General features: G+C 38.3%; 3 protein-coding genes and 1 pseudogene across 3 annotated transcripts; 1 reads left to right on the forward strand and 3 right to left on the reverse strand.

The window, feature by feature from the left end:
* Positions 1 to 4941: 4941 nt before the first annotated feature.
* LOC143593761 (RNA-binding KH domain-containing protein PEPPER-like) lies at positions 4942 to 7574 on the forward strand. Its single transcript, XM_077073280.1, has 6 exons — positions 4942 to 5256; positions 5984 to 6227; positions 6307 to 6464; positions 6545 to 6811; positions 6903 to 7097; positions 7191 to 7574. Exons 1-6 carry the CDS (start codon positions 5002 to 5004, stop codon positions 7404 to 7406), a joined length of 1335 nt encoding a protein of 444 aa, XP_076929395.1. The 5' UTR covers positions 4942 to 5001; the 3' UTR covers positions 7407 to 7574.
* A 1254-nt stretch (positions 7575 to 8828) lies between these two features.
* LOC143593756 (pentatricopeptide repeat-containing protein At3g14730 pseudogene) lies at positions 8829 to 10697 on the reverse strand (annotated as a pseudogene).
* A 4287-nt stretch (positions 10698 to 14984) lies between these two features.
* On the reverse strand, positions 14985 to 15671 carry LOC143593757 (uncharacterized). The gene is made up of 2 exons (XM_077073278.1): positions 15248 to 15671; positions 14985 to 15178 (listed from the first exon to the last, which is right to left on the reverse strand). The coding sequence occupies exons 1-2, from the start codon at positions 15669 to 15671 to the stop codon at positions 14985 to 14987; spliced, it is 618 nt and encodes a 205-aa protein (XP_076929393.1).
* Positions 15672 to 15938: 267 nt separating this feature from the next.
* On the reverse strand, positions 15939 to 17854 carry LOC143593754 (uncharacterized). The gene is made up of 4 exons (XM_077073277.1): positions 17515 to 17854; positions 17299 to 17379; positions 16737 to 16885; positions 15939 to 16637 (listed from the first exon to the last, which is right to left on the reverse strand). The coding sequence occupies exons 1-4, from the start codon at positions 17852 to 17854 to the stop codon at positions 15939 to 15941; spliced, it is 1269 nt and encodes a 422-aa protein (XP_076929392.1).
* Positions 17855 to 18357: the final 503 nt, after the last annotated feature.

The following is an 18357-nucleotide window of genomic DNA, read 5'->3' on the forward strand; positions in this document are numbered from 1 at the left end:
GCCTGTTCCCGCAGCAACGGATACTAGCCATCAGGGAAGGCTACCCGCGCAGCAAGGCTACACGCACAAGGCACTTAACTCTTAAATAATTCAGTAATGTCACCTGAAGGAGTGAGCAAGCCGGGAAAACTCCCGCCCAAATGAGCCAGTCCGTACGCTACTGGAGGATCTTTTGTACTGTACCTGACGAGGTATGGATAAAAGATTTGACCAAAGCTGCGACAGCTCACTGACAACAGTACAACGAGCAGCATGCTCTATTACTTAATGTCACTATCAGCCGCTGCCTACTCACCAACCTGTCGTAGCACGTGCATAGCCTGCAGTTGGTGGAAAAGGAATAGTACACAGCCGGCCTGGTCACTATCAGCCGCTGCCTACCCACCAACCATCAGCATGGCATGTGCGTAGCCCACAGTTGGCAGAACAGGAATACTATTCAGCCAGCTGTACCTTCTTGGAAACCTACCTTCGGCTATAAATACTCCAACACATTGGAATGGTAGGATCATCTTATCTTCTCTCTAGCTATTTCTCTTAATATACACTTATATTCAAAAGCAATCTAGTCTGATTCTCACGCCGGAGGGTGGTCACAAGGAGGTACCCCCCCCTTCTCAGTGACGAGCTCACGGTCTGTTTTGCATGTCATCAGAAGAACCATCTTTGCCGGACCTAACCCCTCGTGGGAAACATCTATTTAACCCCCAGATTATCCGTAATCCGCCCGGGGTCAATTAGTGTTTCTTCACTAACAATGTTCCCCTAATTTGATTGTGACACAAACAATAATTGTTTTGTTCAATACTTGGAATCTAAGCAAAAATCATAGCCATGAACGATGGATTTATAAATGTAGTGACATTGATATATTGTCGTAGGTTCTTTTTGTATGTTTCTGATTTTATATTTCCTTTTTTTTCGTATCAAATCAAAACATAAGCTTTGTTTTAGTACTAGAATAACCTAAATGGAATTAGGGGCTGTTTGGTTTATTCAGATCTGAATGAGTCAGGTCTGAATAAACCTCTGTCCCATTCAGCAGCAATAACAAGTCTGAACCCGTTTGTTTTTTTTAGAGATTTAAGTCTGAATCTGAATACCACATCTGAATGTTAAGAGGTGGTTCAAATGTCTGAAAACTGAATCATTAAGAGGTGGAGGCTAGAGACGAACCTCTAGTCGTCGGAGATGGAGCCTAGTTTCCGGGTTAGAAGTTAATGGAGGCCGGAGACAAACGTATGTTTTTTTTGGGTTAAGAGGTTTTCAGACCCACTAAAAGCTCTTACTGGTTCAGATGCTATTAAGACGCTGAACCTCTTAATGCCAGAAAAAAAACAAACAACCCTACGTCTGATTACGTCTGACCGAATCAGACGTTTTCCTCTATTCAGAGAAAAGAGGCAAAAACAAACAGGGCCCTAATTTTAACTATTCAGATGTTTTTCTGTTTGGAACCAAACAGCCTGAAGTCTGAATGAATCAGATGTTTACATCTGAATGGTTCCATTCAGATATAAACAAGCAGCCCCTTAGATGATGCACTCTATTAGAGTATTAGATGATAACCGTTAACCTTAAGAGAGAGAACTTATAACAGCCTATTTCCCATGAGATGTTTAATTAGTTAGGAAGGGTTTTATCATATACGTGTATTAGCTTGTATGTATGTATTATACTATTATAAGAAATTAAGGATGATTAGTTATATGAAGTGGATTTCAAACCAACTTTATTAAAGTATCATCTCACTTACATATGTATATTGATTATGTGCAAATTCACCTGCGATATCAATAACTTAAGCATAATATATGTAGAATAACTAGAGTGACAACATACTCGGGCAACACCTCACCATGTTGGATATGACATTTTGTCACTACCAGTGTAATCCGACAATGTGGTCCGTTATCCGACTTTTTAAGTTTTGACTCAAGCGCCAGTTTAATCCATGCAAATATGTTGGTTCATTAGAAACCAAAGTTTAACTTAGTAAGTAGTTATTTAAAAGCTTTAAAAGAAACTTTGGATCAAAAGAATACCAAAATAATGACTGTTTGGGCCTAAACTTATTTTAATAGTCAATTATTATAGACATTTAACGTAGATTTTTTTGGGCTACACAAATTTAAAATCTATTTTTTCCGTTTGCACGGTTCGATATATGGTTGATAACAAATTTGAAACGAAAATTGTTTTTTTATTAAGTTTGGTTTTATTGGTTATGGTTCGGTTATTCCGGTTTCCTACATACCCTTGTAATAAAGTAAAATCGATATGAGAAGTTTTACTCCTACAGGAATGCTTCCTCATGTATCTATGGAGACTTTTGGACCCCAAGCTTTTTAAAATTTTCCATCTAGTACAGATTTAGGACTCAGATATGGGCACATCATTAAGTCCCCCTAGTCTAAGTAGTGTAGTTCATATATACACAGTAGGAATTTATTTTTTTACATATCATCTAGAAAGTCTTAAGTTGAATATAGAATGCCTTATACACATCATTCCGAAGTGTATACTCTCCAATAGAAATAGAAACGCAGCATAAGTTGAAAGGATGGTGGGGATGTCATATAGCTAGCCTTGGGAAGTGATGGACAAAAAACGACTAAAGGAGTGCTTGAACTACTACCCTACATGTGAACAACATATAGATTTCACACGTATTTCGGATGCGTCTTTCTCCATTGTCTATTAAATTTCATTTCCCCTATATGATTAAGCTCTTGTACTTTTCATTTTTTTTCCTTACAACGCTTAAACTTTTCTTTTTCGTTGTTGCACAATCTAGAAGCCAAAGCAAGACTTGATGAGCAGCGATACAAGATGATTAAGAAAAACTTGAGGAGTCCCCTTTAATGAGAGACATAGCCCTATTATCATAAAACAATATCCGAGGGATCGAGAACATATCTTCTTGGTGGACCAAACAAGGAGAATATAATTCCTAGTCTAAATGGATGGATAGATGATTTTGATCTAAAGCTAAGCAAACCCCAACCTCCACCAAAGAATGGTTTTATATATGCTACATAACATAGAATCACATAAAAGTCATTTCACATATAAGAACAAACCATTTGTGAAACTATTCTTATTTGTTCACAAAAATAAATCCAATCAAAGCAATGCATCATATTAAAAACATATATATTTAATTAAATATCATAAAACAAAACCTATGATACAAAATTATATAACATTGAAAATACCATGGTTATAGTATAATACACCTTGGATCGTTAACAAACTCTTCAGGATTATATTCAAGTATCTTGTTTGTGACATGTCGGGTCTTAACACTTGATTTAATAAAGTGGCTAAGATAATCAATCATTCTCATGTATTAATTTTGGGTTGCTATATTCTTATCGTAGAGAGTTTATTAATCTCTCTACTTCTATTTTAACATCATGTTAAAATTTTAAGGCACTTCGTCTTCTCATGAAATTGTCTTCTCAAATAAGGGTGTTCATAGCTTCGATTTAAATGGTTTGTAGGTTTTTTTTTAACAAGCAAAAAACTGAATTTAAATTCGGTTTAGTTTTCATTTTAACCAAAAAAACAAAATATTAGTTATTTGTTAAATGGATACAATTAAGCTAAATAAGAATAAACTAAAGTGTAACTGAATTTGAGTAAATGAGAAAAAAAACATATATTTTCATTGTATGTTATTCGGTTTGAACCGAATTCAAATTTTAGAATGATTGTAGAAGTTGTTAGGCGCTAACATGTTAGTCGACTAGCGAGTTGCGAGCACTCAAACATGGTAAAATATAAAGAAATTAAGTTTCGAGAAATTGTATATATGCCAAATATCATAACTTTACTAATATTTTAACATATCAATATAAATCAAAAGGATGCATTTTTCAATATTAAAGTATTTCAAAAATTGATATTCATTCTTTTAACATTTTTGGCCGATTAGATTTAAGTGTTGTCATGTAACTCCGAGTTGACCATCGACTAGATCCGAGTAATTTCCGACTAGATCTAAGTAGTATGGGTTGAGTTGGATAAAATCCCCTTGGGAGAATACCGAGTAGTGAGTTATTGGCAATATGTTGACTTAACGCCTAGTACTCAGCCGAGTTGACCGAGTTTTAAAAAGCGAAACTGAAGAGAAAATTGAATATGCATAATTAAGTTGGGTTTAATCACATACAAACCGAAAATTGAACATCCTATCGATACTTTAATTGAAAAAAATATTAACAAACAAACCTATAAAATATAATAAAAAAACATTTATTATTACTAAATTAGTATCCACCACTTGTGGCCTAGTGATGGAAATGTTTGGTGTCTCAAGTGTACACTTAAGCTTAATCTCCGTTTGTGTCATTTTTTTTATAGATTTTGGCAATAAAGGATTTGAGCTAGGCCTTGTGAAGTTGTTAGTTTGAATCCTAAGCCAACCCGAGTTTTTGTCTCATCGTGAGTTACTCTAAAGACATGGGAGGCCTTGAGGGTGGGCAATGTGGGCGTTCGGCAGGGGCACGTATATTTCGAGGGCACGGAAATTTTAAAAAAATTCGATATTATATATATATTTAGAATGCCCGGACTTTAATAATCCCACTATTTTATTATACCCAAACACTTTTAGTCAATTTGGTATGTTATAAACTCATTCTATATCAAGATTTTGCTATTTTTTATGTTTATTACTATAACTTTAAACATAGTTTAAAAAAATAGTATACATTATTTAATTCGTTAATGCTTAAAGGGCATTTCTTTTTAGGCTTAGCCGGGTACGTGAATTCTCTAGCCGGTCATGTCCAGAGATCTCTGCTTTTATTACGACACAACGATCATCGAGTGAAGGCCAAGTTTCGAAACTGATAATAAATTAGTTAGTACGTAGAGGTTACAGTTACACCTACTTGAAAAGATCCTCTGTACAACACAACACAACAGATCCCTCTTCTCTTCGTTCGTCAAACCCCAAGCCCTAGCCTACAATCATCATCATCACACATCGTAATGACATCAATCAACGGCACCGTAGCCGAAACCCCTACCACCACCACCGCCGAGGACGTGGCACCGTCCAAAGTTCCACCGGAGAATAAGTGGCCGGGATGGCCTGGAGAATGCGTGTTCCGCCTCATAGTTCCGGTGCTGAAGGTCGGGAGCATAATTGGACGGAAAGGAGATATTATTAAGAAGATGTGCGAAGAGACGAAAGCTCGGATTCGTGTACTCGATCCACCTCTTGCTTCTACTCCTGATCGCATTGTAAGCTTTCGTTTAGTTGACTCTGTGTACAGATAATTAGGAGAATATATGTATCTATTGTTATTATTATGTATAACTAAGGTTCAATTAGGGTTTCGGATTTTGAAATTGGGTGATTGATTCGTTTATCAACACCTTTACCAATGTTGTTGGGAAAAGCTGGACCTGTAAACGAACCGAATAAACATGAACACGTACGTGTAATTAAGAAAATGTGGATGTTCATGTTGGTTCATTTCAAACTTGCACCAGCAATTCATGAACATAAAAAAGAACAAACTTGAACGAACATAATTGAATAAATATAAACGAACAAGTCTAAAACATCACAATTCATTCAAAATTACATTTAAATTATTGCTTAAAATTTACATGATTTATTCAAAATATCCATCATGATTCTACCAAATGAACAGACATAAATTACTTATTTTTATATAAATATAACTACTTTTGTAGTTATTAAAGTTTAAACTAACGTAAATAAACGAACATAAATGAACGGTCAAAATGCATTCATGTTCGTTTGTTTAATTAAATAAATGAACATAAAAGAACTTCATGCAAAACAGTTAACGAACTGCTCATGAATGTTCTGTTTGTGTATAGGCCTAGGAAAAGCACACATTACTGTACAACCAGTTTTTAAAGCCAAACAAATCTCAACAATCCGTTAATATGATCTGTATGAAATATATTTCTCATCAGAAGTATTGACTGTGTTTAGGTTTTGATAACTGGTAAAGAAGAACCAGAGCTACCTTTCTCACCTGCAATGGATGCTGTAATACGCGTATTCAAACGCATTAACGGATTTCCAGAAACTGAGGGTGAGAGTCTAGCATCCGTCCCGTTCTGCTCGATCCGATTACTGGTGCCATCAGTGCAAGCCTTGAGTCTGATTGGAAAACAAGGATCATCAATCAAAGCAATACAGGAAAGCACCGGCTGTTCTGTGCGTGTGCTTTCAGGTGGTGTGACTAACGAATCATGTTATTAGCAGTTTCATCATATTAATATTAGTTTTAATAAACATTGTTTATCTTTCAGATGAAGTGTCACTGTCAGCATTATCTGCCAACTCAGAAGAGAGGGTTGTTGATATGCAAGGTGAAGCTATAAAGGTTTTGAAAGCTCTAGAAAGCGTGCTGGGACACTTGAGGAAGTTTTTGGTAGACCGTAGCGTCCTTCCTCTCTTTGAGAAACCTGTAAGTTGTCACCATTAATGTTATATCGTTAGTTATAATTAACAATGGTTAATGAAGTGCATTATTATTTTATTATTCAGAACACTGTAACGTCAGCCACACAAGAACATCAAGTGGAGACATCATGGATTGACAAGCCTGTGATGCGTGGTACTAGTGGTCTACAGTCACACCTCGGTTTAGGTGGTGGCGGTGGTGATTATTCTCTTCCAATGAGAAGAGAGACACTGTTTGCTGATCGTGAACCGTTACATGGACTTTCTTTATATGGTCGTGACCCTGGGGCTGGGCTAACTACAGCAATTTCACCCGTACTGGCTCGAACCGGTGGTCCTATTGTCACTCAGGTCAACAGTTTATTTTCATAGCTTTGTTAAAATTATGTGTTACCGTGTTGTAAACTTGTAATAAGTTGTTTTTTTGGTTTATGTTAAGCAGGTAGCACAAACGATGCAAATACCTTTGATTTATGCTGAGGATATTATTGGGGTCGCGGGGACGAATATTGCATATATTCGTCGGACGAGTGGTGCGATTCTTACCGTGCAAGAAAGCCGAGGTTTACCCGATGAAATTACAGTTGAAATTAAAGGGACAGCTGCACAAGTCCAGACAGCTCAGCAACTTATTCAGGTAAAATGGAACCGTAAGGGTAAAATTGTCAGATTAAAATAGTGCTCATCGGTTTATTTACTTGATTTTAACTTGTTTGGTTTGATTACATAGGAATGTGTGAACGGTCAAAAAGAATTATCCATTGCAAGCGGCTATGGGAAACTGGATTCGGGTTTGAGGTCTTCTTACTCTCAGTTGGGGAATTCGTCATACCCACCGCCACCATCATCATCAGCTTCAGCGGCAGCCTATGGTGGACCATCGCCTTATGGTGGCGGGTATGGAGCCTCTGGTTTAGGAGGATACAGTAGTGGTTATAGGATGTGAAATGTAAGAGATTGAAACACAAATTATTTGTACTTGTTTTCTAGAAACCTATATTAAATGTACTAATTATCCTAAAAGAAGTTGGACCTGTTTTTTTTTTTGTCATCATTAACATTTGACGTAGGCCTCTCAAAACATGGAGTTTCTGTAAACTGAATTAATTATACGGATGGTCCATATTACAGTTGTCTCAACTTTCTTTTTCCATTGTTCCGAAAGGCCCCCCCTGGTTGTCGCAAATCGTTTTTCGTGTACCAATGGAACTGAAACAGGCAGAACTCAGTTTTCAATTACCTCTAATGACAAATAACAGGAAATAAATTGGAGAAACAACAATATGAATTGAAATCCAAAGTTAAATAAATGATCAAAACCAAATTGACAACCGAAGAAACATCATAAGATAACAAAATTGAATAATTGACCTAGCAGATAACAGAAATGAAGATGACATTCAAGAAGTTATTGACATTCAAGATTTTCGAGGGTTCGAGTAGCATATACACTAATCCAAAACAGACAAAGCCCTTTTACCTTTGAAGTTCTGTTGCTGAGATTTTAAACAAAGAGCAGAGAGACGGATCGAGAGTGGTGGTTGAAACTGGGTTCTTGATATCGACCCGTCAAATTAATCAGACCAGTCGACTCCATAACCCATGAAATAGTCTTTTGAAAGAAATGTAACAAAACTCTTTTAGTCTTGAAAAACCGAAAGTGTTGCAACTGAATGAATACACATGGGTAAAAATGTTTAATAACAGGTTCATTTGAGCCAACTTTAAATAATACAACGGGTCAGTTTGGGTATTCTTAAGAGTTAAGACACACAATGGATTAACACAGGTCACTCGTATAAACCTTTATATCTTAAAATAGGCCAAATGGGTCAATGCTACCCACGGCCATTGTCTGTCGCTACCACCACTCGTTGCCACCGACACAACTGCCACCCCTAATTAAGAATTTAGTATAGCCTTTGGCAGTTTGGCTCCAATAAATATGGTGTGGTATATTCTCCCACTCGTTTTCTTCATGGTGAGTTTAATAATCTCCCTTTCAAAAAATCTTATGAGTTATTGATACGGGTATTTGATGGGTCCTCAAACTCTCGTTTAAAGTGGTTAAAACACCATATGATTCGTACACACTGCACAAATAACCAATAGAGAGGGTGTTCTAGCCAAGTAGCCATCTACACAAGCTCAACATAAGCTAACAGTGAATAAGCATACAATATGCAAGAAACAGCGCAGGAAGCTCTTTATGTTTCCTTTGTAATCTTATTTCTTATAATATTCTATTTCCAAAGGCATTTCCTTTTTACCAAAACAAAAAGAAAAAAAAATCCTAATACAAACTTATCACAGAGAGTAAATAATTTGTAAAATCCTACTTAGAATATCAATCTCATGAAAGATGAAACCAAATGGTTTTAAGTCAAGTCATGTGACACAAACCCATGCTCATATACAACGAAGTAAGCTCACCATAAATCGACTCTTCATCAGGATGAGTCCGATCACCCGTCCCAAAAACATGCACCCCGTCTCCAAACTCGATCCAACTACACCCCGGCGTTTTCTTCACATTCTGTTGTCTCATATTAAGCCTCACATCAGACACCTCCTCGTACCGACCCAACGTCCAATACACATTCGACATCAAAACATAACTCCCACAATGCTCAGGTTCAAGATCAACTACTTTTCTAGCAGCAATTTTAGCAAGATTCACATCTCCATGAAGGCGGCACGCTGCTAAGAACGCCCGCCACACCACCGAGTTGGCATCAACCGGCATTTCAGACAACAACCCGTACGCTTCATTAAGCAGTCCCGCACGACCAAACATGTCAATCACACAAGTATAATGTTCAACCGTTGGCGAAACGTTGTACTTTGACTTCATCTGACTCAAAAATTCTTCCCCTTCTTTCACCAAACCCGCATGGTTGCAAGCCGATAACACCCCCACGAATGTCACCTCGTCGACGGTTAATCTTTTTTCACGCATTTCGTTAAACAAGCATAACGCCTCGTTACCAAACCCGTGCATTGCGTAACCCATGATCATGATGTTCCATGAAGCCGAATCTTTAACACTCATATGGTCAAAAACTAAATGGGCTTCTCGCATGCACCCGCATTTACCATACATGTCCATGATAGCATTGTTGATGTATGTATCATCAAACCTATCTTCACCGTCTTCTTTCCCCAAACCGTTTGTGATCATATATGCATGAATCTCCTTGCCACGCCTTAACGCTGCTAAATGTGAGCAAGACGGGAGGACAGTCGTGACGGTGACTAAATCGGGACGGAAAGCTTTATCTATTAACATTTGGTCAAATAGCTTTAGAGTTCCATCATGATCACCCGATTGTTGATGAACACCAATGATCGAGTTCCATGAATATATATCCTTGACTGTCATTAATTCAAATATCCCCAACGCATCAAGAAAGCATTTGCATTTTCCATACATATCGATTAACGCATTGCAAACTGCAACACCTGAAAAATAACCCATCTTGATCACAAACCCATGAACCGATTTACCATTGTAAAGATCCCCTTTTAGCGTAAGCACCGACAATATCCCGGTCACGGTGAACCTGCTCGGGACATTCCCGTCTGCACGAAGCTTCCTTAAGCACTCCAACGCGTTACGAAACTCCCCGATTTGCGCATACCCATTAATCATAGCATTCCATAGAACCACATCTCGGTCAGGCATTTCATCAAACACCTGGTGTGCATCCAGAACCAACTCAAACCTCAAATAGCCATGAACCACAGCACTACCCACAAACAAATCATGATCCAATCCAAATTTAAACACCAACCCATGAACCTTCTTCAACCCCACAACATCTTCACAACACGAACACGCCTTAATGACCCAAGGAAAAGTGTATTTATCCATCAAAACTCCGTCCACTCGCATTTGTTCATAAACATTGAACGCGTGTTTCGGCATGTCATTGAAGATGAATCCAGCAATGATAGCGTTATAAGCAAACACATTAGGGTCACAGGTTGACTTAAAAACTAAAAAAGCGTCGTGTATGTTGTTGCATTTGGAGTACATGTTGATGAGGCTGGTGATGGTGAGTGGTGAGTTGAGGAAGCCATTGATGATCATGTGGGAATGAAGCTTCTTGCCTTGGCTTAAGTTGGTTTGGTTGGCGTATGATTGGAGTGACGTGATGCATGATTTGAGGTTTGAGAGAGATGAGAACGTGCGAAGAAAGATATTTGGAGTTTTGGTGAATGTTGTTTTGTACATTTAAAATCGATATGGATGGATGGATGGATGGATGGATGTTGTTTAAGGTTAAATGAGTTGACACGCGATGTTTAGTACATAGTTATGTTGATTGGTCGGACATGTAATCTAACTAGAGTCTGGATGGATATATATGGAGATATACACATCAGCTAATGGGTGTAAACGAACCGATCGTTTGATGGAAAATTCGTTTATATTTTTCTGTTTAAAAAATGAACGAACACGAACAAATTTCATTCAGTGAGCTTAACGAACGAATAGGAACAAAGGCCGCGTTCACTCATTTGTGTTGTTGAACGTTCAGTGGTGTGTTCGTTCAGATTCATTCGTTAATGTTCGTTTACGTAATCACGTCCGTCCGGTTACATTCGTTTCTTAGAATTTTACTATTATTGCTTTATTTATTTTTTACTATCACAATTTTTTGGATATTATGTGGAGTACTTCTTTTGTTGATTTAATAATTATTATTTCCAAATCAATATATGTTTGTTTGTGTTCGATTATGTTCACTTGTGTCCTTAAGTGTACGCCTATGTCCGTTTGTATCCATTAGTGTCTGTTTAGGCTCCGTTTACAAAATTAATGAACGAGCACAACCACATAGGGAAACATGAACAAGCTTAATTCCTTAACGAATGAATCTCCCAAAGTTTCGTTCAGTAAACTGTTCATGAACTGTCCGTTTATCCGACAAAAATTTAACGGACAAACACGAATAATGTCTCGTCCAGCCTGTTTACAACGTTATATACAATACAATAGTACATATATTTACAAATAGTATAACTTTACGGGTTGCAAATCTTTGTATTTGCTGACTCCGTGCTTCTAGCTACTTGCTAAATTGCCTCTTCTGATACACAGTGATGTGCATGAAGTGGTGTATAAAATTTTAGCAAATAATGACCAAGCACAACGAGTAATAAAAACCTAGAATACCCTAAACCAAACCACTAGCAACAGACAAGTGAACCTATCGGGTGTAGAATAGCTATGGGAAGACCGAGAATATCGAACCCTAAAGACTCTTATTAAATTAGCGAGACTAGTTCTAAAAGCAAATATAAAATAATAATTAAGAAAATATATATCTTTGGATTTTTATTTATTTTATTTTAAAAACTAATAATTAATTAAACTAATTATTTAATTAAATTAAAATAAACTAGAAAATTAAATTACTGAATAAAAACTTTCGCAAATTCAAATATGAGCAAGGGTTACCTAGGCAAGGAATCCGAATTATGACGACCGGGCTTTTATCGATTACGCGAGATTGCTATGGAAACCGGGAATCTAAAGATATGAAACCCCTAGGAAACCTAATGGATCCCTAATCACTCTCAATGTGTCACCTAAAAGGAAATCCTAGAGATCACGTAACAACACCGGCTTATTAGTTCACATGTCAGTTCACCAATTATGATTAATTACCCTAGAAAACAGCTAACCCGTCAGTTTCACTATCTTAATGCACCTAAGTACACGGGGTGGTCTATGAACAGTCTAGAGGATATGAGTAAACAGTGAAATTAAGGCAAAAATAGGCAAACCTCTTGTCATATAATTTAACCTAAAACCATAAAAACATAGACAAACCCGACTACTTATCACCCGTCGGATATTTAAGTTAGTAAGAATATAAACTTCTAATAATATGCCAAAAATCAGTTTCTATGGTAAATGAGATCAATAAACCATAAACAAGTTGGAAACACACAGTCAACAACCCTAACATGCAACCTATAATCAAAAGACATTCAATCAAGCAACATGTGAAACATTCATTCAGACACAAATCAAAAGTAAATACACATGAGACACATCCAATAAATCTATTCAAGACTTTTAATTAACCAAAATCCAAAAAACAAAACCCGAAAACAGACAAGTCCAAAGCAATCAACAAAACATCATCACAAGCCTAGATAACTAAAAGTGTTTAGCCAATAACCATATTCAAAACAATAAAATATATATAAGTTCAATAATGGAGTTCATAACACAAATAATAAAATTAACTTGAAAGAACCGTGTTTTCTATCTCTTGCCTTGCGATGGACTAAAGCTCCCAAAAAGATGATGGCCTTTGAATTCTTGTTTCTCTCTGACTTCTTCCTCCGATGACAGAAGGGAAAATAATTATAATAATGTTATGTGATTTCTGCTTTGTGCGGCAGCCAAACCTCACGTAGGTTCTCACAACAACAACAACAACAATAATAATGTTCCTTATATTCTTTTTACCTTTTTTTGATACCTCCCGTAAGATTTCAATATATATATATATATTAATAATCTTGATGTTGATAGGGTTTTTTTTATTAATCCAAGGACCCACACAATTCAGCCCTAAATTTATTTCTCACGTTTATTTTCTTTATACATCTCAACTTGCAAGATTTCTTTTAACTCCATACGTGGTCCCAATGCCATGTGTATGGCACACCCTTTTTTTTCCTTTAGCTGTCTTCTGCTAAAACAAAACAAAACAAAACAAAACAAATAAAATGTATTAATATTTTTCAATTCTCAAGTAGGATGCTTCATGTGAGCTTTTAGCTTTATTAAAACATTTGTTAATAACTTTAAGTATATAGACACAAAACATATTCTTTTATATAAACTGGCAATAGATATGAAAGTTGTTTAACGTTTTATTAATTCTCTCAGGTTTAGTAAAAATACCTCATTTTAGCTCGTTGTGCCTTGAAACCTTTAAACTTTAAATATGAGCCAACAAGGAGTAATATTTAATAAAAGTCTAGCTCAAGTGCACTCAAAATAGTAGGGAATATATATAATAATATGTATATTTTTGACCACATCAAATATCCCCACACTTAAACTTTTTTACGTCCTCGAAAAATATATAATGCAATGGAATCATAATTCAAAGTCGATCTTCAAAACATATAAGTTAATTTTAAGCATAGATAAACGCAAAAACCGCAATTGCCGATATTGTTGTCCACCTAAACCCAACCACCAGCCTATCAAACCCTCAATTGCATTAAGCGTTTTAAAGTTCAAAAGCTACGGCTACACTCACCCCATCTCAGACAAAGAGAGCTAGAAGAGATAGAGTCGAAGCAGACTGGTTCGACAAATCACCATAAGCCAAAGACTCGTTGATGGTACTAAGTAGATGCACTCGGTGGAATTTGATGGATGAATAGTCATGTGAAGGCCTTACGAGCAATTCCTAAATATTATTGGACTTTGTCATATAAATCCCTAATTTGATATTTATTGACTAAGAACTTCGAGCCCCAATAGTGTATCCTCAGAGTCACTATCCCCTTGGTAACACGTAAACTTTCAGCCCCATCTAGTATGTGCATCTTTGGCCTCTTTTACTATTTTTGAGAATGCTTCTTTGCATTTTACAAGACATAATCTCTCACTTCGTTTGCTTTTTGGACCAATTCTTGGAATACACTTTCAAAACATACTTTTTTATTTCCTTTTCTTTTTTTTATATCACCCTAAATATATAACTATTTTCTAAGCTCGTAAAAAGATGGACATGTGGTGGTGTGCTGGTTTGAGTGCATCTAAGTCTTACCCTCTCAAAGTTTTTAGATTATGGTAATTCCCCCAAAGCATTGAAATTCGGTTTCCGTTTTTCAAATTATTAGATATATAAAATCTGCTAAAGAGGGCTATCAAAGCTAGTTTGGCCTACCGACACATCCCAAATTAAGTGCGCTATCTGTTATTTAATCTCATATATAGTAGTAGTTTTAAAAGATCGACCTTAAACAATAATATCATTTTCCATTATGCGCAAAAGAATTTTCAGGACAATTTTTTTTTATTTTTTTTTTAAATTTCAATTTTTTTTAAACTAAAAATGTCAGTTTCCCATCCCCACACTTAAATTTCACAGTGTCCTCAATGGAAGACATGAAAAAGACAAACATAAAGCAGAAGTAGAATAAAATAAAAGAACGCATAAAGAATTTGGAACAGACTCCCCTGGTAATATGGCAATGATCTTCGTATGTCATGTTCCGATAAAGCGACCGTATAGCATTTCATTCGCGGCCACATCTTTTGGGTCTCATCTACAATCAAATAAGCTCAGAACACCCCCGTCCGAATGGAGATTGAGTACGAACGAAAGTATCCAAACCTGCAAAACAAAGCTCAAAGCATCCAAAGCATACATCAAACAGACTCTAAAAACTTAATACTGACTCAAAATACAAAAATAATAGAAAACAAATAAAAGTTATACAAACTCTACACTCAGGCATTTTCCGAGGCCTATCCCTATCAAGCAGTCAAAGTAGGGATGTCGAGGAGAAATACATCTTCGTCGACTGAATCAACTGGCCCACCAATATAATGCTTTAACCTATGGTCGTTCACCTTCCACGCTCTCCCCTCATGATCAACTAACTCAACTGCACCACGTGGGAATGCTGCCTTCACTGTATACGGACCAACCCATCTCGATCTAAGCTTACCTGGAAATAACTTCAGACGTGAATTATAAACCAACACCCGATCCCCACACTTGAACTATTTCACCTTACTCAACTTCCGATCATGCAACGCCTTCGTACGTTCCTTATAACTCCATGATCTAGCGTACGCCTCATCTCTCAACTCCTCTACCTCATGAATTTGGAGATACCGGTTTTTCGAAGCTTGGGTCAGGTCAAGATTAACGGATCTCAACGCCCAATATGCTCTATGCTCCAAGTCAACCGACAGATGACATGCTTTCCCGTAAATCATCCTAAAGGGCGTAGTCCCAATAGGCGTTTTAAACGCTATGCGGAAAGCCCAAAGTGCGTCATCCAACTTGTCGGACCAGTCCTTTCGGTTCTTGTCGACAGTTTTCTCCAGAATTCGCTTCACTCCTCGGTTTGCGTTCTCCATTTGCCCGTTCTCCTGTGGATGATAGGCGGTGGATAATCGATGGGTGACACCATACCGTGCCAACGCCTTCTCCATCTGGGCATTGCAAAAATGCCTGCCCCTATCACTGATCAAGGCCTTGGGAGTACCAAACCGACAGAACAACCTCTTCAAGAATCCCACTACAACTCGGGCGTCGTTAGTGGGTAAGGCTTGAGCCTCAACCCACTTGGAAACGTAGTCGATAGCCACGAGAATGTATCGGTTCCCTCGAGAAGAGGGGAAGGGGCCCATGAAATCAATGCCCCAAACGTCGAAAACCTCACAAACCTGAATAGGGTTTTGGGGCATCTCATTACGGGATTAGATGTTACCAGTGCGCTGACACGCGTCACACCGTTTGACAAACTCGTGTGAGTCTTTGAAAATCGATGGCCAATAAAAACCAGAATCTAGAATTTTCCTAGCGGTGGAAGACGAACCATGGTGGCCTCCAGATAAACCCTCATGACAATGCCTAAGATTCTCACGGCCCTCTTCCCTACTCACACACCTCCTCAACACTCGATCGACGCCTACATGAAACAAATACGGTGCATCCCATATGTAGTGGCTGGTATACGTGAAAAACTTCCTCCTATGCTGATAACTCATGCCCTTGACCACCACTCCATCGGCCAGATAATTCGCAATGTTGGAGAACCATGGCAGACCCTCCTCTTCAGCACTTACGTACAACACTGGCTCTCTCTCAAATCTCACTCTCACCATCATCAACGACTCGTGGGGATATTTATCCCCAATGGCATCCTCTCGAATCTCCTCTATATTCGGATCCTCCAGACATGATAAGTGATCCACAACGACATTCTCCGCTCCCTTTTTATCTCTGATCTCAATATCGAACTCAGAAAGCAAGAGAATCCATCGTATCAGGCGAAGCTTGGCATATTTCTTGGCGAACAGGTATCTCAATGCCGCATGATCAGTATAAACGATGGTTTTGGACAGCACGAGATACGAACAGAATTTGTCGAACGCGAAAACCACTGCTAGAAGCTCCTTCTCAGTATTCGTTTAATTCTCCTGAGCATCATTGAGGGTCTTACTCGCGTAGTAGATAAGATGGAAGTGCTTGTCCTTACGCTGACCTAAAACAACCCCGACTGCAAAATCACTAGCGTCGCACATGAGCTCGAAGGGTAAGCTCCAGTTGGGTGCTATTAAGATAGGGGCGTTAACCAACTGCCCCTTGAGAAACTCAAACGCCTTCAGACAATCAGCATCGAAGTCGAATGCAAAATCTTTCTCTAGAAGGTGAGTCATGGGTCGGGTGATCTTAGAAAAATCTTTAATGAACCTACGATAAAAACCCGCATGCCCGAGAAAACTACGAACGGATTTCACACTAGTTGGTGGAGGAAGTCTACTGATAGTGTCGATTTTAGCTCTATCTACCTCAATACCATCTCGCGAAATCTTGTGCCCGAGCACAATGCCTTCAATCACCATGAAGTGGCACTTCTCCTACTTTAGCATCAACTTAGTCTCTATGCACCATTTCATCACCCTCACAAGATTAGAAAGACATTGATCGAATGAGTCCCCATACACCGAAAAATCGTCCATGAAACCTCCATGGAACTCTCGATCATGTCCAGGAATATCGCTACCATGCAACGCTGGAAAGTAGCCAGAGCATTACATAAACAGAAAGGCATACGTTTGTACGCGAAGGTACCGTATAGGCATGTAAATGTGGTATTTTCCTGATCCTCACGTGCGATCAGGATCTGGAAATAACCTGAAAATCCATCAAGAAAACAGTAAAACTGTTGTCCCAACAGACGCTCCAACATCTGATCGATGAACGGAAGAGGAAAGTGGTCTTTCCTAGTAGCGTCGTTAAGTCTCCTATAGTCGATACACACCCGCCAACCTGTGACAGTCCTAGTTGGAATAAGCTCGTTACGTTCGTTAGTGACAACTGTCATCCCTCCCTTCTTAGGAACGACCTGAACAGGACTCACCCATGAAGAATCGGAGATGGGATAGATCAGACACGCGTCGAGGAATTTGATAACCTCCTTTTTGACCACCTCCGACATGTTAGGGTTGAGCCTCCTCTGAGGTTGGAATACAGGCTTGTACTCATCCTCCATGAGTATCCTATGTGTGCAAAAGTTTGGGTTGATGCCCTGGATGTCCATGAGTTTCCACGCAATAGCCTGTTTGTGTGAATTGAGCACATCAACCAACCTCGACTTCTCATCATCCATCAACTGAGAAGAAATGATGACGGGAAAATCGGCATCACCGTCCAAGAAAGCATACTCCAGATGAGGAGGTAGCTCTTTGGTCTCTCCTTCGGCCCCTCGGCACTATCGGCAATCGTGAACACCTCGGGGTAGTCAGGAATTGAGCCAACAAGAATGCTTAGGTCGTGCTCCGGGGGAACATCAACCTCGTCCTCCTGATTAAGCAAATCTACTCCAGAGATGTAATCAAGATAGCACTCGAACTGAGATATGAACGTGTCAAGAAAGTAAACGGAATCGTCCTGACTACTGGAGTTCCTCATTGATTTGACGACATCGAAGGTGACATTCTCCTCCCCTACATGAAGTGTAAATTTGCCGTCGAAGACGTCAATAAGCACTTTAGCAGTACGGAGGAAGGGTCGTCACAAAATGAGTGGGACCTGATCGTCAACTTCCATGTCGAGAATAACAAAATCCACAGGGAAAACGAATTTATCAAATTTAACGAGTACGTTTTCCAC

This window comes from Bidens hawaiensis, unplaced genomic scaffold (genome assembly GCF_021521415.1).
Source record: "Bidens hawaiensis isolate Kalapana, Puna unplaced genomic scaffold, B.hawaiensis_p1.1 tig00042649_1, whole genome shotgun sequence".
NCBI lineage: Eukaryota > Viridiplantae > Streptophyta > Magnoliopsida > Asterales > Asteraceae > Bidens > Bidens hawaiensis.